This window comes from Doryrhamphus excisus, linkage group LG14 (genome assembly GCF_037039965.1).
Source record: "Doryrhamphus excisus strain RoL-2023G ecotype Guam linkage group LG14, RoL_Dexc_Guam_v1.1, whole genome shotgun sequence".
In the NCBI taxonomy this organism is placed as follows: domain Eukaryota; kingdom Metazoa; phylum Chordata; class Actinopteri; order Syngnathiformes; family Syngnathidae; genus Doryrhamphus; species Doryrhamphus excisus.
The window spans coordinates 11169860-11195265 of NC_136370.1; the positions used below are offsets into that span (position 1 = coordinate 11169860).

At 39.5% G+C, this 25406-nt stretch overlaps 1 protein-coding gene across 2 annotated transcripts in view; it reads right to left on the minus strand.

The window, feature by feature from the left end:
* Positions 1–25406, minus strand: part of daam2 (dishevelled associated activator of morphogenesis 2) — a 74085-nt gene that overhangs the window by 14003 nt on the left and 34676 nt on the right. For both annotated transcript variants that reach the window (XM_058091419.2, XM_058091422.2), the window contains 13 exons: positions 17267–17341; positions 13736–13830; positions 8883–9216; positions 8143–8253; positions 7029–7132; positions 6857–6923; positions 6660–6777; positions 5755–5893; positions 3240–3298; positions 2979–3163; positions 2467–2772; positions 2108–2215; positions 828–857 (listed from right to left, as the gene is read on the minus strand). In XM_058091419.2, coding sequence (XP_057947402.2) covers positions 828–857; positions 2108–2215; positions 2467–2772; positions 2979–3163; positions 3240–3298; positions 5755–5893; positions 6660–6777; positions 6857–6923; positions 7029–7132; positions 8143–8253; positions 8883–9216; positions 13736–13830; positions 17267–17341 — 1731 coding nt within the window. The remainder of the gene's footprint in view (positions 1–827; positions 858–2107; positions 2216–2466; positions 2773–2978; positions 3164–3239; positions 3299–5754; positions 5894–6659; positions 6778–6856; positions 6924–7028; positions 7133–8142; positions 8254–8882; positions 9217–13735; positions 13831–17266; positions 17342–25406) is intronic.

Genomic DNA, 25406 nt, shown 5'->3' on the forward strand with positions numbered 1-25406 from the left:
AACTTGGTTTGGACAGCGTCAGATATTTTTATGAGCCTCACACAAATGTAAAATGTATAAAAAAAAATCTCATGGGTTATAAGAGTGTATGTGTTCTTAAAGCAGTCTATTTAGTGTGTGTGTGAGGTGGCTTCCTGCTTACTAGAAAGAGTCTTTCTTGAGGTCGTTGGGTGTGACTTCTATAAATCTGATGCAAGTTTTTACGTGCTTGCGTTAACCTCCAAAGGATGGCAGCAGATGGAAGTTGGCACTTGAGGATGACTACTTTCATTGGGTTTCCCAAAGTTCTCTACGCTGACACTAAAGATTAATTTGCCTGCGCTAAGCAGTGAAACTGGAAACAATTCTCTCTCTTTACAACAGGTTTAACTGGCAGAGACAGATTTTTTCCCCTCCTTCTTATATTTGCATGCTGAAAATGTATAAACCAAATGGAAACTTGACAGTTAAGGCATTGAAACATGAAAATGACAATCATTGCTGTTTGTTGCTTTAAAGTTGATTTATGGCCCTCCATGGTGCAGTTATCCACATTTACAACTAATCAGCTTCAAGCCTTTATCGTATTACTTCAATGAACTGTGTATTCGGAAACATTTGCAGTTATAAAAAGAAAAAAAAAGTATGATGAAAATCTATGCACATTACCAAAACAACAATCCAAATGGCTCTGTAGTCTATATGGATGAATGAGTTATGTGACATAGACACAGAGTAAAAAAACAAAAAAATGTAGCATTTTGCGGCCACCTGCTGCATTGCAAAAAGACAAGGCACCAGCTGAGTCGAAGGTAGGTGACTGTGTCATGGAGAAGCTGCGAACTCACCTGCTTGAAGGATTGGTTAGTGAGCAGGTCCTGAGCAGGCAGTCGGTGAGCACAGAGACACAAAACACATGCAAAGATTAGCAATCCAAGCAAGAAACACAGTGTTGGCTATAGAGCACGCTACAAGCTGAAGCTAAAAAGCCAGCTAAAAAAAAAAAGCTGCATTGCATTTGTGAATAACACCAATAATACTACAATACATTCTTAAGTCAATCAACGCCTACCTCGACATGGAAATATAGAAATATGACCAATAATTAAAGCAATGGTCTGAACCTGATCTGGTCATCAATAACTTTAGTGCATAAATTCTGGCTAGAAAGAACATTTAAACCTGTGTGAAAAATGTTGGTATATTTTTCCAAGTTTGCTGTTACCTTGGTCATTAAAAAAGCGTGTTATCTGACTCTTTGAAGAACACACATTCAAGTGTTTAATGCTGATTTTTAACTTCATCACTATTTAACAGAGTTAACTTTAAAAATTTTAAATATTAAATATTAATATTAAAATATTTTTCTCATGTATTCATCACTTTCTATAAATGTAATTAATTCATAGTTTACATCATTATTCTACTACTTCTGCTACAATACTACTTATTAATGTTATTGTATACAGTATAAATTGCATTGATTATGAGACATTTATATGAGGATTGAAAGGCATAGAGAAAAATAAATATAAATATAATCCTCAAGCATAACATTAGGTACACCTTTGCAATATAATAGGATGAATTGTGGCCTTACTTTGTAATTGGATCCATCTGGACTGTATCACACTGAGATTAGTATGTTGCTCCCATATTTTGATAATCTTAAATATCTATTATTGTATCAATTGAGTTTATTACCCTTTTGTACAGGGGCGCCGAAAGAAGTCTTCAGTGAATATATCATCAATTCACAATTGCAGCTAACATTATCACAAATTTGTCATTCATGCACTGAAAGACGTAACGGCTATTTAGATCATAGGTGCTTATTTCCGCAGCACTTCTGGCTGTATTCTCTGTCTATACTGATCCAAGAAGCTGTGGAGATATGGTGGCCATCTTTCCCACACACACAAATGCTATAAAGACCAGACTCATCTCTGCTCCAACTACATGTGTTTCAGCCTGTTAGCCTGGACCCAGACCTTTGGCTGAATGAAACTTTTGTTATTCCAGGCAAACAATGAACGTGTCTTGTTATATGTAAACATTGCATGGAACAAACACGTGCCATTGGCATGCATTTCCAAACCCTGGCTGGGCTTCAATCACAAATACTAACCTGCTGTCTCTGATAGGCTGAAAACATTTTCTCTATGTCCTTGAGGTCAAGGATCTTGAAGGCTTTTAGGTCATCAATGTCACTCCAGATGGTACCATTGACCATATGCTAATGGATGGAAAAAAACAAAGCAAAAATCAGCAACAGTGTGTGCTTCTATCTCTTAAAGAAAAACTGCATTTGGTCTTTGTAGGCAGCTTATGTGTGGTAATAAGTGTGTCTTTTTGTTTTTATATCCTTACGAAAAGGAAAGAAAAGACACACAGAAAAGACAAAAAACTGCATTGTTGCCAACATTTTTTAAAAAGTACAGTTTCCTTTAAGTTCTTTAACGTAATCATGACATAAAAAAGACTCACCTCGCCAAGTTTAGCCCAGTTGAAGGACTTCAACGGATGAGAAGGTTGAGGGATGGACTTGGAGCGCAGCGTGTTTGCCGAACTGAAAGATGCAGGAATGGGAGGAGGCGGTACTCCGAAAATGGGCGGGGCTCCTGGTGGAGGGGGTGGGATGCCAGGTGGGGGTGGTGGCGGCGGCGGCGGTGGTGGGCAGTTGAAAGGCAGAGGAGGAGGAGGTGGTGGGAAGCCACCCATCATTGGAGGTGGAGGTGGAGCCACAGGTGCACCTGGAGGGGGAGGAGGTGGCGGGAATGACACACTGCCACCCTGTGGAAGAGACAAATACAGTATGAAGTCCATTGTGAGCTTTGACAGAAAAAAAAGAAAATAAAAAAAATGAATTCATTCCATGTTGTGCAATTACATTACTGTATTACACTACAAAAATTGTACTGTGTTCAGAAAAATGAAATACCAACTTGAACCAAAGTGTACTGCATATTTTCTTCTAGTATTAAAGTAGCACTTCTTACAGCAATGTCATTGATGCGTGATGATAGATCCAGGACTTGCTCCCTGGCTGAACGCAGCTCCACACCCTCACGCTGGAGCTTATCCTTCATCTTGTTCAGAGTCTTCATCATGTCCTCCTTTTCCTGGGTCTTGGTCTCACACTCTCGCTCTTTCCTCTCCAATTTGGCAAGTAGCTCAACATGATCTGAAGGGTGAACAAGAACACACCAAGTTGCAAGATACACATCATAAGACATGTTCTCCGTGCAATGTTGGCTTACCTTTTCTGAATTTCTCAGCCTGATCTCTCCACTGTTTTACCTCATTCTCATTAACCAGCCTGTGGAGAAGGAAGATTTTATTGAGCATCAATGCAATGGCTGTTGAATCGAATAGGTTCCACAGGACATCTGGGAGTCAACAGCAGTCCAACTAAGTCAAACCAGGGAATTTTAGAATTGGATGCATGTAACATCCAAAATGATCACTGCCGATTACACATTTTTAAATGAGACTGATTTGACCAATTGTCCAACACTGACTCGCTTGTTGCAGATAGCACAGTCTAGTATATTAGTGCTGAGTGGTTTAAATCTGTTCAGTTGCATTTTTTACCACTTAGTTTAGTTGGAAGTTTGTTGTTAAGCAAAGTTATTTGGATACAGATTAAATTGAAATGCAGATGTAAGAAATGTAAGCATGTAAAAAAAAAATAATGATACCATGAAGAAGTACAACAAGTAAGAGATAAACATACATGAAAGGTGGGTGGGGTAGCTGGTCAAATGGATTGTTCAAAAAAACATTATTTGGGAGGAAAAAAGACTTAAGTAAAACCTTGAGTATCGACAGGAACCTTGGCTGGAGTTAAGAGGATAAGATGTGTCACTTACAGTAGAAAAGCATTGCAGTTCACTAAGAAATTGTGTGTATTGCTGGGTTGCAATCAACGTCACCTAGAGGCAACCCGTCACTCACGATATAATGCTTGGCATTTTCATTAGCATTTTCAAGTTCACCCAAACAACATGAAATCTGCTTATTCACTCATCAGAAAACAGTGAGGTGCAATTACCACGAGGGATAAAATAAATATACTGATTGCAATAGTCTTCTTTTAATAATTTAATCCAAGGCCATCTAATAATAATACACATTTGGCCTTATGACCACTTCATTGTTGAGTATCTTTACAAAGCAGTGGAAAAAATGGAATACTGAATGTGGGTCAGGTTTCATCATAGTGACCACATATGATGAACAACTCCAGGTTGTTTTAGCAGCTGATTTAACCTCTACAACCCCCACCTCTCACTCCCAAACCACCACGCCATGAGTCAAATGTTTTCACCCATTAACTGTGAGGGACTACGGCAAGCTGCCAAACTAATGTAGGAATCTCAGTTTATGAATCATGTTTCCCGTCATACTTTACTTTTAAGAGCGTTTATGGAAACACAACAAGGCTTTGGCAGGAGGGATAGGTTTGCATCCCTGTGATGGATCCCCTATCCATCTTTAATGCACTGTAATGACTGTACTTGGACGCACTGTCCAAAGTTTGCTGTCTAGGCGCTACTGGAAAGAATTACACTCCATGTGTGCTAACAACACAAAAAATTGTGACTGAATTGGTGTACAGTACAGCGATAGAAGTAGATGGGCTAAAGATGGGATACAGACAGCTGGGATAGGCTCCAGCATGCCCACAACTCTTGTGAGGATAAGCGGTATAGAAAATTGATGGATAGATGGATAGTATTGTCTATGAAATATTGCTGTAATTAGGTTGATATTGCACTATTGCTGTCCATATAAATGTAGCCAGCGATACATACATGAATGGACAACTGAGCACAACCCCAATTTATCTTAAAACCCATTACTTAAAACCCAGGTCACAGCAGCAGGTCGGTCAGTGACCGGCTGCACCCAAAAAGACTTAAAAAGTAAACAAACCCAAAGTACCTGGGTTTCCCTGAATAAAACCACTGACTTGAAGCCAAGTAGTTGCTTGGCTGCACCTAAACATGGATCACTTGGCAGGCCGGCCTGACTAATGCGATTACAGCAATTTCCTTTTGATCTCGGGTTTCCGCTTTCGTGCCACAGAGCACGGCTTCCTCAGACTTTACCCAAGACCCCCTGCTGCCAGCTTCACTTTGCCTCACCTTCCTGAAGAATCATATTCTCAGCTCGAATCATATTCTCACCATGAGAATGTTTAAGGAAAAATTTGGTTTTTGATTCTTTGCTTTTTTTTTTTAAACAATGTTGTCACAACAATCCCCATTTGCATCACATAAGTGTGCACCAACTGCTTTTTCTCCCTGACTTATCGAAAAGCATATTTTCTACGTCGTATAAATGGGGTTAAATATGGTGAATTCTGAGAGAAAAGCATGTCCGCTGATTACAGCGAATGTACACTTCACTGGTTGTCTTCAAATAGTCTGACATCATGACTTTCTACTGTAATGTAAATTCTACTGAAATGTGCTTTTTCATTCATATATTAAAATACAACGATGGTAGTTGATGCAATGGAAGAAAAATAAATGGTTCCTTCACTTATAACCACAAAATGAGAATTCAAGGTTACTTTCATAAGTCTAAGAGTGAAACATGAGAAGAACCAATAATATTCCAATTATTCGACACCTGGGCTGTGCCACCACTACCCAACCACAAGTCCGGGGTGTACAATGCCTCTTGCCCAAAGACAGCTGGAATAGGCTCCAGCATAAGCGGTATAGAAAATGTATAGATGGAACTTTTAAAATGGATTTTACTTACATGCGAATGATGTTTTTAACACTGAAGTTGTCCAGAGGGGCAATGTCAGGGTCCTCCCCCTTGTCATCTTGTAGGACTATTTGCTGAAGGATCCTGTCGAGAAGCTGCCAGTGATGCATGGTGCTTCCACCACGCTTATCTGAAGATAAAGATCGAAACATAAATGCTGAGGCGATGCCAAAAAATATGGGAAAAATAACTGTGTCCAAGCAGGACTATTTGCCAGTCTTTTCCAGGAAAGACTTACTTTGAGGTATAATTTCTCTACATGAAAACAAGGAAGGATTTGGAAGTCTGACTAAAACAAAAGCTGACAATGTCCAAAGTCTAATGTGTATCTTTAGCTGTACATTTTGGGCATCATGTTCTATGTCTGCTGCATGGTGGAGAGTGGTTACCACGCAGGTAGGAAACTGGGCTTCGATTCCCTGCTCGGGCATCTCTGTTCTCCCAGTGCGTGCGTGGGTTTCCTCCCACATTCCAAAAACATGCATGCTAGGTTAATTGGCGACTCCAAATTGTCCATAGGTATGAATGTCAGTGTGAATGGTTGTTTGTCTATATGTGCCCTGTGATTGCCCAGGGTGTACACTATCTCTCGCCCAGCTGGGATGGGCTCCAGCTGGGCACTGCTTTTAGTGTTGTAAGTGTAAAATAAGGATGAGGATTTTTGCAAAACTTCAGCTTCAAAAATCCACTTGCAAAGTGTGAAAAATTCTCATGGGGCAGCAAAAAGTTATTGGCTATAACAGAAAAGAGCCAGTCACTGTTAGTGGTAAATAGTTTGAGCAATACCAATTTTCCTCAGTGCTACCCAGTATTGCAGGTATGACACACTACTAATTTGTAACTGTCTCTCAACACCTTCCTCTCAATTTGACTGCCAATAAACTGTAATGACTCACAGGGCATCTGCAGGCAGTGTTGGAGGATGGATAGGAGGTGTGGATAGGCGTCTGTGTGGCTCAGCTTCTTTTTAACCAGCTCAAACATAGCACCGGCACTCTTGGTGTCTACATGGGTCTGTTGAGAAAAAGTACCACTCTTGTATTATTGTTGAGACAGAAATCACACCTGAATATACAGTTCCAGTGTTACTTACCATATCAAACCTTTTGGCCAACTCAGAGTCATCCTCGTTGCGCACCATCTCAAAAAAGTCCAAATGCCTGATGGGACAACAATTAATACTGAGAACTATAGGATGCTTTTGTTTTTGCCAAAAAGGTAGAATGATTGTGGACAGTCTTTGATGTTATTGTTGTCACGCTCACCTATCCAGAGTGGAATTTTCATGCTCTCGAAGCTTGTCAATGACCGGCTGGATACCCAACATCAGAAACTCGTACCTTAGGTGGAGGCGGAACTCAAGGTTGTCCTGGAGACACGAAAAACGATGATGATTTCACTGTTTAAGTGAAAAGCTTCATACTTTGAACTTTACTTTGTACTTTTATCTTTACAAATTGTGTTGTTTAGTTTACTATTGGTCATGATTTTTAAATGACTATTTTCTCGAGACAAAATGTTTAAAATAAATATGGCATTTTATCTAGATCAATATTGGCCAATTTTAGTGGAAAAGCATGTGATCTGCAATTGTCAATACATGCCTTTCAATGCCAATCACAAAAACGATCACCTCTGGTAAGTACTACTCTCGCTTGCAGCCTGTTGCCATGTATGTGTGCTGTGTAGTGTCTTCTTGGAGTGTCCTCCGGTTTTTCCTTTACTCTGTCGCCAGGCGCTTGCTCATGTGGGTTTTCAGTTGGTTCTGTTTTTCATTTATGAATATGACCACCATGTGTAAAATGCCATGAGACATCTGCTGTTGTGATTTGGTGCTATATAAATAAACTGAGTGATTACTTCTATTTTTATTTGTACACATGTATATAATTATTTTATGGAAAAATCCATGTTTGAGTGCAAATATGATGGAAGCTATTTGACTTAAACTGAGATTTACAGTGAACACACTCCTATGTGACACCTCCACCTCGCATGAATGCAAAAACAGCCCTCTGGTGTCAAACTCTGCTCATACATCAGTCTGCACTGCAAAGCTCAAACGTCAAGTAACAATAAGCAAATCACATATTTGAATGGAGGTGGGAGTACATTTCAGGGAGATTAATGCCAGCGCCAGAAGAGTACATATATCAAATTGTCATTGATTAGGGAGTAAGTGCGTGCACTCCAGATGGGATAAGTGCACAATCCAACATTCACAAAAAAAGCAACTCCATCCAAAAAGGGCAGCAGTTTTCTTTAGTAGATTTTTTTAACTACTTGTACTGTACTTTTTTAAAAATATGTTGTTGATACATGAATCACAGCAGATTTTCAGAATACTTAAAATATTTAGAAAAATGTGTTGAAGCTGACCTCTCCTGCTCCAGCGTTGAGCACAGCGTTGATGAAGGACATAATGGCAGTCTTCAAGTTGACCTCGTCTCTGTAGCGTCCTGTACTTCTGTCCAGCTCATTCAAAAGTGTCTACAAACAGACGGGAGAGTTGTCAACAAGTTTGTTTAATTTAAGGAATGCCTGACCTCAGCAAAGTGACCAGCTAGTGTTTAAGTATGCCAGGGGAAAGGTCACAGAACTGACTGCAATCTTGATTAATCACCCATAAATTGTTGTAAATTAACAGTAGTGGGATCAGATAACACAAGAGGTCACAGTCCTTTCAATCAACTACATACTTCTGAAGAGTGATTCAAACACAAAGCAACATCACAAGTCATCATAAGTGGTGAATTACGTTGCTCCTAGTGTGAACTTATCCAAAGGTGGCATGATTTAACACGCACCCCAGCGGGATGAGGAAAGTGTGTCTTGTTGACTCAGGTCTGACAGACACTGAAGTACTAAACATGCTTGACCTCTTGAACTAAGGATGTCCTCACCTAACTTTGTAATGGTCTTCAGGTGTGTTGACTTAGCCTGAGGTCAAAACGTCTCGAGTCTCCATGTCATCAAAAATGATCACAGAGTGATTTATTTAAGCATCATCTTAGTCTAGCTTTTCACATAAACACCGTCAGCCTCAAGCTCTAAGGTTCCACCATTTAAGAGACAGTTCAAGGACAACATTTACACTTCAAATAGTAAGACTGCTTCACCTGAAAGCGAGTTCTCTCAGCAGCATATTTCTGGTAATGAGCCATTGCCTGCAGCACTTTCTTGTGTCCATCAGGGACAAGACACACTGCACCAAGTATCTCCAGCACCGCCACTTTGGTCTTGATGTTCTCCGTCCGCAGACTCTGTGAGATGGTGTTGATGCTCTGCGGGTGAGCGAGTACATGCGAGCGGCCCTGGGAGTTGTTCATGAGGGCTTTAATGCACCCGATGACAGACGTGTGGACACGGCTCTCCGAGGTCTCATAGTCCATGCTGCGCAGGAAGTTGAGCAGGCAAGTGAGGCCGTCCAGCTCAATAAAGCGCGTCACAAACCTGAAAGTGGACAAAGGAAAGTTAAATTACTATCTTAGTTTGTAGTGTTTGTAAATAAATCAAAACCTGAGCCCTGACACTGTAAAATGTGTCAAACTTGTACAACATTGAGATATTCTCAGATGTTTGGCCATGTGTTTTGTTTCTTCCTCGAGGCTTTTAACTCTTTTGTATTCTACTGAATTGCGTTTGAGCTTTTCTTTCTGTCAACCAGGTGTAATTTATGCGTTTTCTTCACTACTGCGGCAACCGCATTGTATTCGGCAGACTTATCCAGTGGATTTTTATTCTATTCATATTAGGCCCACAAAGATTAATTAAATATTAGTGACATAGATAAAAATACACACTATCAGCATCCAATGCATTGTTGTGCAGGGGGGTTTACACATGCACTATGTCCCCAATTCTGCTTGCATCAAAAAACCCAGACAGTGCATTTGGGATGAAAAAGACACATCATCATATGACACAACAGTTGCAGAAAGAAATGACGATACATTTCACCAGAAATTAAACATTTCACACCATACAGTCACTTAAAAGACATGGTCTAAATATCAGAGCGGTGAGCTGTTAACCTCCCTGAGTGAGGAGCTGAAAGACAGAATGTGTAAACATGCAGCGTCACAGCCAGCATACAAATGAACTTCCCACACTGTCAGATTCCTGATGGCCGAGATGAATAACATGAAACAAATGCAGGCTTGTAAGAGGGTGAGAAAGCGGACAAATAGTGGGAGACAAAAAAAAAAAAAAGCTGATGGAGAGGATTTGTGGCTGATGCGTTGTTTTGACACTGTCAAAAGGACATGGACTAAGTTCCAACCTCTTTGGGTTTTTTTTTTTTGGTTATGGAAACTACAAAAACATGTAAATTATTATTGCACCTACATTGAGGCCAGATGTTCTTCTACTTAAACTCAATCAATTCCAGATTTTCAGCAAAGGCGCACACACACTTTACCTGGCATGACCAATACGTACATTTCTCAAAGAAATACAATTATTTGACAATCAGTTAGATCACTTGAGGCACACAACCAATCTATCAGCAGCCAGTGTGCTTCGTATGTCTTTTTTTTTTTTTTTTAACAGGAGCTGCAGTCTCTAAATATAAATAAATCCACTATTAGATACTGTACGGATTCTTCACCTTCCTCCACTGCATCAGTGACAAGTGTTTGGCTAGACAAGAGACTATAACCCATATTTCTGTCCAAAAATTGTAAGACCACCTCAGAGAGAAATATTTTATAGTGGAGAAGCAATGACACATATGGAGAGGACAGGGTGAAAGATGTTATTCTTGGGTGTTCTCAAAGGTGAAGGAGATTCAAGGGGCTGCTACTCTTTTTTTTGGACTGTAAGACAGACATCACATCACACACAAAGAAATACATACTACTACTACACTATAATCTCTCTCTCCAGTCTTCTGCCTGCCGTTTCTGTCAGTGCATGAATCAGTAGCTCCCATTCTGCTTTGACTTTGCCTTCTATCTGACTGGCATGCAAGCTGAGTATAGGCCGGTCTTTCCTTCCTCTCTGGAAGGGAACAACCGCTGCATACTTGAAAACCCACGGGGATTGTTTTCAAGACAGAAGAAAAAGAACAAAAACGATTGCAGCATACAATATGAACCCGGGCGAAGATTAACAGTGCCAAGCCACACACACTTGTAAGAAAAAGAAGCGTCTAACTTGGAATGCAATTGACTGGGGTAGAGGTAGTATATGCTGACACAGCGCCAATGATGGTCAAAGATCATGTTAACTTCAATCACGTTTATATTATACAATAATTAAATGATCATAAAGCCATTAAAAGGACCGTTTCAGTAGAATAGGATATTTGCCAAAGCCAATTCGGAGCAGAACCTTTATACACACCTCATTCTTGACAATAGAGAATTTAGAAAGCAGTCTTCACCTTTCACTTCCTATAACCATTTGACCATCACGTTTCCACACATTTGCACAGAGGTGATCATCAGTATTGCAGCATAGCACCATTACAATGGAGTGGAGAGTGCAAGAGAACTCATATGATATTGACACAGTTTTCCAGCACATAAATCATACTTCATGTGAAGCCTAGCGTATAAGAGCTCTAAAACAGGGAGTCCACATCACATCTGTGACTTGTACAGTACTGTATATCATGTCTCTTGTGCAGTAGCTTATCTGCAAATCCGCAGGGAGCAGTCAAGTATCAAGGGCCATGTGGCGCCTACATACACACACACACACACACACACACACACACACATACAGACAAGATGAACATTTATAGCACACAACATATTAATGTGACTGAATCCATGATGCATTAATCATATAGTAGCGAAACGTTCACAGCGATATTGACACTGGCACAATTGACTAGAAAGAATGTCCAGAAAGTTGAACTGGAAACATATTAAAGTGTCTTTATGATGGTTTGCTTGACAAGAGCCACTGACTGTAGTACGTTCTGAGAAAGAATGACGCTCATAACTTCACAAAAAGCCTCATTTCCCCTTGGATTACTGCCATTTTGTCTGAAAAAACAGAGCAAAATGAGCAACATTAAATATTTAAGGTACAACCTATGATACACATTTCAACCAAGCTGTAAAGTTCACTTTATTGTACTACAGTAAAGTTTGCAAAAAAGTGCCCTTTGATAATAGTTAAGTGTAAAATGCGTAGCTTATTAGAGTAGAGACCCTTGATATTGCCTTTCATGATATCCATTATTATTAGATTCATTAGTTTCAATAATCATAACCATAACATTCTGAATGAAGTACATAATACTGTAAAGTAATCGCAAACATGCTTGCATGCTGCCCACTCTTCAAAAGCATCTGGCATTCTGATGACATTTGAAAGACAACAATCCTGACATGCTTGCATCCAGCTGCTACGTTTTAAAGTGGCAGTTTGCAAGCAATGCTGCGTCTGGTCTCTCCACCTGGCCCCCTTTATGCCCGCCATGTGTTTTGGTCGTGTGGCCAAGCCAAAAAGGGGTCTGCGGGCACAGGAGAGCCTTGTCACACCACACAGCAGCTGCCACTCTTAAACGGCAGAGGGAAGGAAAGACTACAGCCAGTCTCGGCAATGACCCAACACAGCCATGAATCAAAGCAAAGCACAGACAGAGTAAAACGTATAAATGATGTGTCGAGATGAAATTGACAATCACACGTCAAACACTTTCCTCAGACATTAACATCAGTCAAACACACTGTATTTCTTTGACTTATGCATGGAGATGTCATCACATTAGCATAGCATTTTTATGAAAACTCATACGCTGTGCAACACACCTGCTAAACCACAACACGGCTGTGACTTAATGAGCGACAACTCACTCTGATAATTACGCAGACGCAGGTGCAATGCTGAATAATTGAGATTGTGTGGTGTTTATAAGCTTATTAAATGCTGTGAATGAAAGAAGGGGAGACATGCCAATTACTGGTCAACTGACTGGTCAAAGCATAAATGAGCCAGAAAGGATAAATAAATCCAGAACTGATCCAGCATCAGCATCAGCTATGATGAACATTTTGGATTTTTTGGGGGGTTGGACTGCATAGAACCAAGTGATAGATTCATATATTTCTCCTATCACAATCACTTCAATATTGTTGAATTTGTCTCTGGAGAAAGTGGACGTTATAATTCCGCAAAACACTGCTAACTGGTTCAATGAACTTCAGAAATTAGTAAGATATGGTGGATAAATCGTCACTAATCTCACTTCTACACGGCATAATAATGACGGCACATAATGACTCCACCAGGATTACATGGAATTCTTAGAGATGAATTAATTATCATGCAACTTAAATGTTGAGTTAGCAGAGTCTCAGTGTGAAAACACAAATGTGAACGATCAAAGCCATTTGTTCTCAAATAAGTACACAGTTAATGACAATGGCCACAGTCTATTTCAGTTAATGGTAAGTTTGCTGTTTATTGAATCACACATATATTCCTTACTTGAACAAATATGATTAATGTGTGATAATAAATACATTTAAATTGCGTGAAGGTCTATTTGGTTACTCACAGATGTGCACACTCACATAAAAGCATGCATACACACGGGCTACCAGCCCCACATAGATTTACACAACCCAGACATGACCCAGCCACAAAGTCTGCATTGAGCATTTGTCACTCTATACATTAGGTTTGTCACATCATAGTTTCCTTAGAGAAGTCAACACACAGGTTGGGGCCAGACGTCTGCAGCATCCAACTGGCACAAGTTGAAAAACATTAATGCTGCTGTTGCTGATGTGGTTTGTAATATTGGATGGGTGAAAATCCACAATTGCTGATAAGTGAGGCCGAACAGTTGCTGATTACCTTGTCGAGGGGAGATACCCTGGATCAGGACCAAAATACTACAAAATATTAACTTTAATCAGTGGTATTTCAAATCTATAAGCCTGTGATAATGTGATAAACTATAAAGAACTCGCACAGTGCATTACACAGTATGTTTGTGCTCACAGGTTACCTCATTGGCTGAGTCCGAAGTGCTGTCTTCAGATCTTCCACAACCTTGTTCCTCATTTCCATTTCCTCCTCATCAAACGCAAACAGGGTTTGCATCTGGTGACAAAAATAAAAGAAAGACATATATTAACTGCTGTAGAATAATTTACCTGGAGTTTTCAGTTGTAGCAAAGACAAATATTTGTTCAGTTTTAATCATTTGTGGGAGTAGAACGTAAAAACTAGGGATGCACAATATAGATTTTATATTTTTCAAGCTGATATAGATAACTTCCTGCTTCTCACTAATAACATTTTACATCTATTGGTGTTGATTTAACTGTAGTTTATGTGCACCTGGAGGTAATGACTCAAAGATGGATTTCTCCTGACCAAATATCATATCAAATCGGCAGCTCAGAAGTCCAAATTGTGGTTTATTATGCGACAAAAGCCGGTATCTTCAATAATGGCAAAAAGCTGCTCATCCAGTGCCATCATTTCCATGATAAAATCACTGATAGCTTTAGCACTTGGTTCTCTCTGGCAAACTTTTTTGCACTTTTCAAAACGCAGCAGCGATAGGAACAAACCCCGGGCCCCAAGGGTACCATAGCAATGTTGAGTAAGTGTGTAAGAGCGCTTGATTTGCTCACGATAACCCACGTATGGCACAGTATATCGCCTCATTGAAGCATTTTGTTTTAATCGGCTACTGGATTTTTTTTATTGGATGTGATCAGATTTATGGATATGACATCATAATTCCTCATATATTACCATGAGAGACCACATTATTATTATTATTACACATTATTGAGACCACAAATAAACCAGTCTCCCTGGATGTTATGTCATTTTCCATTAGGGAGATAATGTGAAGCAATGCAAAATTCCAAAATAAATTGCTCAATGAGCAAGGTTAGGGGAAAAAGTATAACTCATTATTTAAAAAAAAAGACGAACATGGAAGTGTTATTATATTTCTACATAACATCAAGGCTCTGTACAATGACATCAAGCTGCTGCTGTGCTGCCATTCAGTCAGGACCACAGGGGCTTCTGTTTAATCTCCAGACATTTTCCCTGGAAGCTGCAAGCCAAGTGTGAAGGTTCAACAGTGTGTTTTACCAGTAAGCAAGTCACAGTGGTTGCCTATTAATTTGACCGAAGAGATATTTATTTAAAAGGGGGCCCCCGTTTTCTTAAACATAAGCCTTTAAAAGGCTGTCAAGATGTAAGGTGTGTATAAATATTCCATTCCAAGACGGGACAGATGAGCTAACAATAGATGTCTAGCAAAGGCACCTCCACATGTTTTCACTGCTTTACAACCCTTCTCGTCTGTTCAATGTGAATGTTTAATCGAGAAACCTAGCGGTCAAAACAACCATTGTGTCAACTCAACCTCACGTCCATATGGTTGAGACACTTTACGCCAGTGAAGACTTTGGCTCTGGCAATGAATGCGTTGTGAGTCAATGGGAAGTTGGACACAAATGCTGGGGAGGCGAGCTGCGTCTGGACGAACCCTTCTACATCTGTTATTTATAAGGCCATTCTAACTTGGGGCCAAAATGCACATGGGGATACTATTAAAGCCGGTTGGTACACTATCAGAGGGTATTCCCTGAAATGTATTAGTAGAAATACCCCCTATGAGCCAGAATGATGCCCTTAAGCTAGCTTATCTGTGTGAGCGATGAGCACAGCTAATCAAATTCTTAATTTAGACCATACGAGTGTATAAAATATGTTTGCAATAAAAGTCTGTGTAGATTCTCAGTCATCCAGGGCATAAAAATCCACAAGAGTATCGAATCAAAGGCAATCGCACGACTTCTTTATAGGCAGAAGAAACACACTATTTTGTTTTTTAATAATAGTAAAGACACTGACTTTCTGCAAGACTATGTGTGTCATAGATGTAACAAATTGAAGTCTTGAGTAGTGATTGGTGGAGTGTCCTAATTCTTATGTAAACTTTCATTCATTCATTCATTTTCTACCGCTTTTCCTCACGAGGGTCGCGGGGGGTGCTGGAGCCTATCCCAACTGTCTTCGAGCGAGAGGCGGGGTACACCCTGGACTGGTCGCCAGCCAATCACAGGGCACATAGTATAGACAAACAACCATTCACACTCACATTCATACCTATGGACAATTTGGAGTCGCCAATTAACCTAGCATGTTTTTGCAATGTGGGAGGAAACCGGAGTACCCGGAGAAAACCCACGCATGCACGGGGAGAACATGCAAACTCCACACAGAGATAGCCGAAGGTGGAATTGAACCCTGGTCTCCTAGCTGTGAGGTCTGCACGCTAACCACTTCACCGCCGTGCTGTAAATTTTCAGTATCCATTATATTAAAGTGGAAGTATATATTGACCAAAACATTTATTGGAAGTCAAATATTTCAATATACTAGATCATTTGTCCAAGTGTGTGTCGAGGCACATGAATATTTGGAATATGACTAAGTGCCCAAAAAACGACTTTATGGTTGTGAGTTGGTTTTATAAATGAACATCAGGATGGCAGGCGAATCTCACCAAGCATCAAAACAATATTAAGCTCATCCGGTAACAGGTTTGATTTCCCTGATACGAGTGTCGAAGTCACTGATGAACAAATCAACTTTGAATTATTAATTCTGTATTGTAAAGATGCTGTAGTAGAGTGCAGTAGAGGAGGAATTATGGGGAGTGGAAGTGAAAAAAAATATTCCGGAAGGGGAGGAAATGGTGCAGAGCTATGATGAGTTGACATAGAGCTTGAACAAGAGACTCCTTGTGCATATACGGGGTGGAGAGTGAAATATTGCTCTGAAAGACTCTGTTTAATTGAGTCATAAAATGTAAAATAATGCTTCGGTAATTTATGAGTTTTACTTTCAGTGGAAAAATATCCTTATAATGACATAGCTAAATAGACAAAACTAAACACTTGATTCAATATAAAGCACACAAGAACCAAAGAGTGTTGGTCTGCTATAAGCCAGAACGGTGGCGGCAGCTAATATCCTTACTCAGTTTCAAAGCCCCCCTTCTTTCAGCTAGTCTCTAAATGTCATGCTGACATGTAAACTCGAAAAGGACCTTATAAAACTGTCATGTTTTATGATCTCCAAACATTTCTGGGGTCAGTTTGTCCACACGCAGTTTCCAGCAGATGGGTAAATGGCGCAGACTGGTCAGTGGTAAGGTACAATGAGATACCACAACTGCTTAAAATAATACACAGCGCATGTCTGACTATAGATATTATTTTCATTGGCTTAAAAATCACAGCTAGAAGTAATGAGCAGTTCCATCCTGGCATCTATCCATGTCTCCGACAGCTATTCCCACTGACTTGACTGCTGCGTGTCTAACTGGCCTGTTTGTCATCACTGCGTGGGAGAATGTTGGGGTTGCACTAATGGAATTTGGTCATGTAGTCAGCAGGGACACAATGAAAAAAAACTTTGACAAATAAGTAGTAATCTTTTAGTCTTTTAGTTATTCAATGAAGAAAATTATTGTAAAGGGAATTAAACAAGAACAACTTACGGCAGCCATGGAGTTGATCCGGTCAATGTAGTAGTCAGGCCAGCTTGTCGCCAGCTTGTTGGGATCCTCTTGTTCCTGTACAGGGACACAAAACAAAATGTACAATGTACACTTTCCTGGTAATTACGAAAATCTAGTTGAGAATTGTATTAAACACAAACATGGCTTAGCACTGATACGTGCAGGGATTGTGTAAATTTATTGTACTGTAATGAGGCAGCACAACATTTCAAGATATATTGTATTATTTTTTTGGGAGACATTTATGCAGATTGTCCTCCGTGCACACCCTAAAGCAGTGTTTCCATTGAGCTATACAGTTCAGTTAGTAAATAATATGGCTTATTAATTAACTTTTTGATCTTCATTATGTCTCCCAAGGGCAAAGCAGTCTCTTATGGTGGAAATACGGCAACAAAAAGATAAAAAAAAACACCACCAAATGAACATCATAGCTCAAAGAGAGGAGGGACACCAACCAATATTGGCAGCAATTTTGAGATTGAACGGCCGACATCACAGTTACTCTTTGCTACTGTTATGTTATTGTTATATATATATAATAATACATTTTATTTGTATAGCGCTTTTCAAAATACTCAAAGACACTTTACAGAAGAATGGAGTTGAATAAAAGCAAGTAAACAGAGTAGAAGACACACACATACATACATATATATATATATGTTATGTTATTACTACATGCTGTTATTGTGATCACGGTGCTCGGAGTCTGGCATCAACTGACATATATGCCAATGTCAGATTTTTGATGCAGGGCAATATAATCTCTTTTTTTTGTGCTGATATTAGCCTAATATCTGATATCCATATTGGACCGGGACACCCTTATTTCCAGTTGCATGCTCAGCTGAGCCACGCTAGTGTCAAGGCCATCCTTCTATAGCTGCAATTATGCACATTCGCAAAACACAAAACATTCCATCTGTCCAGTGACGTTAAATACGATATACTGTATATACAAATTGGGGCAAATGTGGACAACAGCAGTCTGTCCGGTATTCCTCATATAAACTATTCCCCATCATATTAATATCCCCTATTGAGGGGGATATTGCAACTGGGAAGATCAAAATACTTGACTGATGCCAGAATCCACAAATATTTGACTGCACGAGTGCCATCTTATTTCATTTGCAAGGGAGGCCAGTTGCAAGATTAGATGGAATTACATACAGTGAAGAAAATAAGTATTTGAACACCCTGCTATTTTGCTATTTCTCCCACTTAGAAATCATGGAGGGGTCTGAAATTTTCATCGTAGGTGCATGTCCACTGTGAGAGAGATAAACTAAAAAGAAAAATCCAGAAATCACAATGCATGATTTTTTAACAATTTATTTGTGTGATACAGCTGCAAATAAGTATTTGAACACCTGTGTATCATCTAGAATTCTGACCCTGAAAGACCTGTTAGTCTGCCCATTAGAAGTCCACCTGCACTCCATGTATCATCCTGAATCAGATGCACCTGTTTGAGGTCGTTAGCTGCATAAAGACACCTGTCCACCCCATACAATCAGTAAGACTTTAACTTGTAACATGGCGAAGACCAAAGAGCTGTCCAAAGACACCAGAGACAAAATTGTACACCTCCACAAGGCTGGAAAGGGCTACGGAGCAATTACCAAGCAGCTTGGTGAAAAAAGGTCCACTGTTGGAGCTATCATTAGAAAATGGAAGAAGCTAAACATGACGGTCAATCTCAATCGGAGTGGAGCCCCATGCAAGATATCACCTCGTGGGGTCTCAATGATTCTAAGAAAGGTGAGGAATCAGCCCAGAACTACACGACAGGACTTGGTCAATGACCTGAAAAGAGCTGGGACCACCGTTTCCAAGGTTACTGTAGGTAATACACTAAGACGTCATGATGTGAAATCATGCATGGCACGAAAGGTTCCCCTGCTTAAACCAGCACATGTCAAGGCCCGTCTTAAGTTTGCATATGACCATTTGGATGATACAGAGGAGTCATGGGAGAAAGTTTTATGGTCAGATGAGACCAAAATAGAACTTTTTGGTCATAATTCCAATAAGCGTGTTTGGAGGAAGAAGAATGAAGAGTACAATCCGAAGAACACCATCCCTACTGTGAAGCATGGGGGTGGTAGCATCATGCTTTGGGGGTGTTTTTCTGCACATGGGACAGGACGAGTGCACTGCATTAAAGAGAGGATGACTGGGGCCGTGTATTGTGAGATTTTGGGGAACAACCTCCTTCCCTCTGTCAGAGCATTGAAGATGGGTCGTGGCTGGGTCTTCCAACACGACAACGACCCGAAGCACACAGCCAGGAAAACCAAGGAGTGGCTCCGTAAGAAGCATATCAAGGTTCTAGCATGGCCCAGCCAGTCTCCAGACCTGAACCCAATCGAAAATCTTTGGAGGGAGCTCAAACTCCGTGTTTCTCAGCGACAGCCCAGAAACCTGACTGATCTAGAGAAGATCTGTGTGGAGGAGTGGGCCAAGATCCCTCCTGCAGTGTGTGCAAACCTGGTGAAAAACTACAGGAAACGTTTGACCTCTGTAATAGCAAACAAAGGCTACTGTACCAAATATTAACATTCATTTTCTCAGGTGTTCAAATACTTATTTGCAGCTGTATCACACAAATAAATTGTTAAAAAATCATGCATTGTGATTTCTGGATTTTTCTTTTTAGTTTATCTCTCTCACAGTGGACATGCACCTACGATGAAAATTTCAGACCCCTCCATGATTTCTAAGTGGGAGAAATAGCAAAATAGCAGGGTGTTCAAATACTTATTTTCTTCACTGTATTTCAGGGCCGTTTTGGTTACATAAAAAGCCATTCGAAAGGGTTTCCAAACTCCTGAAGCACATCTCTGGCAATAATAATATTCACAGATTGTAAAAGTCCTACATACACATAATGTACCTTTCAAGTAAATGTTTGAGGAGCAGTAGGGGGTAGAAATCCCAAATACTCCCTCAGCCACAGTTAAGACCAAAAGAGCTTTGAAGTGCCATTTGAGCTCTCAACTGTTTATTTGGCTCCAAAATGTACTTCAACTTACTGTAGACTTGGAATGCTGACAAAGAGCGTTGGGAGGAGGTAGAGAACACACATGGACGTCCACGTTACACGTGTTGTGTGTGCACATTACCAACATTAATGTTTTGGATTTTTCTGGGCCACTGACTCCACTGACCAGATCAATGCAGTATTTGATGTATTCTGCACTAATGCTAATGGGACACTAGAAACAGCTTAGTACTGGAACTAGTATTTCATTATTTTCATTAAAATTAATATATAATAATAATAATAATATATATTATTATTTCATTATCGAGAGAATGCGAAAGAGAGAAACTCATCAATGCACACCTGAGGCCCAGCCGGAAACCCTGACTGATTAAGAGGTCTTTATGTGGTTTTCCTTATTGTGTATGGTGACCCTCCCTTTGGCACATCTCAAAATATGCTAGGAAAATAGGCCCTAGCAGATGGTTGCATGGTCCAATTGGCAGAACTCAAGTTTTCTCATGATATAACAAAAAAGATATTGCATGTCAGTCATGAGCAGGCAACTCGAGCAGCACAGTTACATAAACGCAAAATATCGAAACAAAGTATATTCAGTATAAGCCCAAATTTTCTGCAAACCTTCTTCTCCAGCTGTGACTACAAAACACGTTCCTGTCAAGGCAATGACAGGGATTGTTAAAACATTCCAAAGGGTCAATATCTCCAAAGGGAATATTTATCTATTGAAGCTGGGATATAAAATCTCACCTAACAGGCAGGAAATGGACAGGATATTGAATTCTGGGACATTATGTAACACTTGGTATTTCTTGCAAGTTACCAGCATCACAGAAATGTACAATAATGTAAGCCACAAGCACATATCTTTGCCTGGCGGCACACTAGGAGATGTACTGTATATATACTATATAGACCAGGGGTGGGCAAACTACGGCCCGGGGGCCACATCCGGCCCGCCAAGTGTTTGAATACGGCCCGCCCAATCTTTCCAAAGTATTTCATTTAAACTCAACATACAACCTGCCATCATGGCCTGAGCCAACCTTTTGATGGTTTTATCAATTTCGTTTTTTGACATGGTCTGTTGTTTACAAAGTGCTCCTGAAAAAAGGGACACAAGCACATAATAATAATAATAATTATTATTATTATTAGATTATTATAATTATTATTAGAACTATGATTATTATAATTATTATATTAATTCTAATTATTATATTGATTATATATAATATTATTGTTATATTTGCATATTTTACATAATAATATAATACTCATTATTTTAATTTTATTGTAATTATTATAATATTTTATTATTTTTAAAATATTTAAATATAAATATAAAATAATAAATAATAATAGCAGATTGCATGACAATTTTACAGATACAATAATACCAGGTGGACTGTTACGTGTGAAATATATAGTCTGCCCCCCCCCCCGTAAATTTTGTCATATCAATGCGGCCCGTGAGTCAAAAAGTTTCCCCACCCCTGATATAGACACTTAAATGCATATACAGTAAGGATGTCACCATACAAAATATTGGGTTCATGGGAATGAGATGAGACAATATTTAAAAACATTACTTTTAAGATAACTACAATGACAAAATTTAGGAATGGACAGAATTTTATCACAAAACTATGGAGGCATATTTGACCTAAGCATGATGATTTTGATGCTCAAATTGAAACACAAAGTAAAAATTCCAAGTTAAAATAACAATGGAAGTTGTAGCTACTTCTACTTATCATTTACTGTATGTTGATGTTAGGTAAAGAATAGGTATTACCACTAGTATGACCCCACACATTATTTAAATTATTGTTATTTATTCCAAATTATTTGTACAAATTACTGTTTACGCTTTACATTGTTCATATTTGATGTAATCTATTTATTCTCCACATTATTATTTATTATTACAGTCAACGACATTTCGTTGGCAATTTCACTGCTGTGTTATTGTGCAATGACAATAAAGAAAGTCTATGTCTATATCTAGATACAGTTAGGGATGTCTGATATTGTCCAACTCTCAATTTCGGATAATGATATCAGACGATACCGATACAGATATATGTAACATGACACACTGTGGCTCCTAGCGATATGTACCAATAATTATTGGACATCCCTAGATACAGTAGCCCAAAATAAACACGAGTATCACATGTTCCTATAGAAGTCATATAAAGAGACCATGTTTTTTGAGCTAGATATGACTTAACATTTGGTTAAGATTAAGTAAGTTTGATCAAGTGTATGATTACTACAGCTTCTGCTTGAACACTCGCCACAGCTGTTGAAATCTGATGAAGTCCGCTGAGTAACAAGTGACACTGGGAACACCGAGGTACCTACACATGTGTGTAGAGCACTTAATGTCCAGTTCCAATCCGGCCTGCACTACATGAGTTACATTAACGCCCAGTTTGGACTCTCAGGAAAAACAATCAGACTGCACTTCCGGAAGAACAAACAAAAAACAGACTGTGTACATATATTTATACTGTTTATTCTGTATATTTTGTATTTTTCATTCTTTTTTAATAGATGTGTCTGCACCTACTTCACCAAAACAAATTCCTAGTATGTGTTTGATCATACCTGGCAATAAACCCGTTTCTGATCTGATTCTGATATTTTGTGTATTATCATTCCCAGTGGCAATACCATAGTTTATAGTCTAATTGGCTTCTGGCTGCCCCATTCTTGCGAGACATGTTTTCTAAAAACAATATCATCACATTGTAATTCAGTGAGATCTCATCATCGAATATACAGTGTATATATACTGTATATAAGTGATAAATCAGTTTTTATAGTTTTTGCATTATTCAAAAGGAAGTCATTGTTTGACAAGGAAATGATCATTTTCTGTAAATAATGTGACACTCGGCAAGGATGCAAGTGAGGTCATGGCCTTATAACAATGTGTGTCAGAGCAGCACTACTAATGAGTGTCTGGGGATGCTGCACATTATCAAGTGCTATTAAATCTATGGTATTAACATCCTGTTCCATGAACACAACAGCATTCCCAACAAATCCCCAGCTACTGGCAGGAATGAGACACCGACATGCCAACCCTGTTTCCAGGCACACAGGCATAACCATCAGTGTAATCTTACACACACACAAAAACACATTCATTCTGATAAGAGATCAACACCGCTGGCTGTAGCGGAGATAAGAGGTGACTTATGACTGGCTTATGTAAAGCTTGAAGGCCTTGACAAGATGTTCTAGTTAGACATGGTACAAAGAGTCCGCATTTCCACCAATTTCATTAAATCCCTGCTTAATAGAATTAGGAAAAAACTGTGTACAAAGTAGCGGATACAAAAAACAATTTTAGTTTAGCAAATTGAAAGTGAATAGTTTCAACATTAGGACAGAAGGGGTGTAACAGCACACGTATTTATAATCAGATTTTTCAGAACAGAACATTCAGTACGGTTGAGAGGCGTTCAGAGTTCCCACATGGAACACATTGAGTGAGGAAAAGTAAGAGTAACCGCTTCGTGATATATTCACGAGTCTACTCCATGAATATATTCGTGCAGCCAAGCTTTTGGCTAGCCACAGTCATGGTTTACGATCGTGCCATGGAGAAACCATAACGTGAAAACCCTCTTCTGTCTGCTGTTTGAAGTCTGAACACTTTACACAAAGACAAGTAGAGGAGACAAAATTATTATAATTGTTATGTCATAGTCAAAGGCTATGGCAATGGCAATGGCAATTGATATTCTATTGTAAAAATGTATGCTCAGCCACAGCTGTGGGCATCCCTGTATAGTTAGAATGGTACAATCTCGGTCAAATGAGTCGACGAGCTTGATAGTTGAATCACACTCCTCCGAATCTAAGTGACTATTCTAAAACACCCATTTATAATTTGGGTCTTGAGTTTGGCAAATCCTCATCTAGGCACATCACTTCTCGAAACGATGTGAAAAACCAACTTCCTGTTACCCTTGAGCAAGAACGTATACTCTAGGGGTCTAAACTGTTTTATAAGGCCAGTTCTCGCCATAAAGAAGCATTTATTTGTTCCACCGGATTTGGAGCATATTGTTTCACTTGACAGCAACAAAATGGAAGTGGCATTCCTTCACAGCTAACCACATTCGGCAGTTTGTTTCGCAGGTGAATAAAGTTAGCTTGTCACTGTTGCTGTCCCAAGTGTCCCAACCACAACAACCGACGATGTCGCCAGACAGAGGAATACAAGGGAACTAGTGTTGTTCACAGACAGAAAACCTAGCAACAATTTGCTTTGTCTCTGAAATTCTACAGAGCGTAATACTGTGGTGTGTGCATGCCGAAATTGTGCAGTATAGCACTTTACCAAATTTGTGAGACTTTGCAGACAGTGTACATGGCCTCATGGCTGCAAAGTCACACACGAACAAGCAGGGTATTATCCAATATAGTTTTTCCCCCTGTCTCATTCTCCATGACATCGTCCATGAAAGAAGTATTTGTTTAGTACTTCCTCCAGCTTCCCTACGTGGGCTACCCATGTTTGGCTCTCTGTTTTCCTGAACAGGACACACAGCTGTTGTTTTGTTTCACCTTTAGCTCCAATAAGCTATTTCTAACTCTGTAAGATGAGGAAAGAACGTCAAAATGATTTATGGTAAGCATGAGCCAGTGTTTGGCAATGACTTTAATACAGTTCAATACAATTATTTTTGACATTGAATTACTGATGACTGAATTGTTGACTTTTAATGTGGATGTCAGAATAAACAGAGTGCTATTAACTGATTCCTTGATTTAATACATGACGTGCTCTAGTCCTGGGGTGGGGAACCTTTTCCCTGACACTCTCGCCTTTTCCATCAATAGTGCAGACTGGAAAAAGCTGCATCCTGTATCCACCTGAATTCTCTTGATATACACAGTGACATCTACTTTTGTTAATCTGCGCGGCAGCACGTATGTTCGTATCTGTCTTCACTGATATTTACCCCGGCTTAGATGACTACAGTATAGCAACCCAAGCAATTCAGTCAATCAAATTTGTCCAGGATAAGCACTCAAATATGTACGGCAATTGTCCAACCAATCAAATGCATCCATGCATCA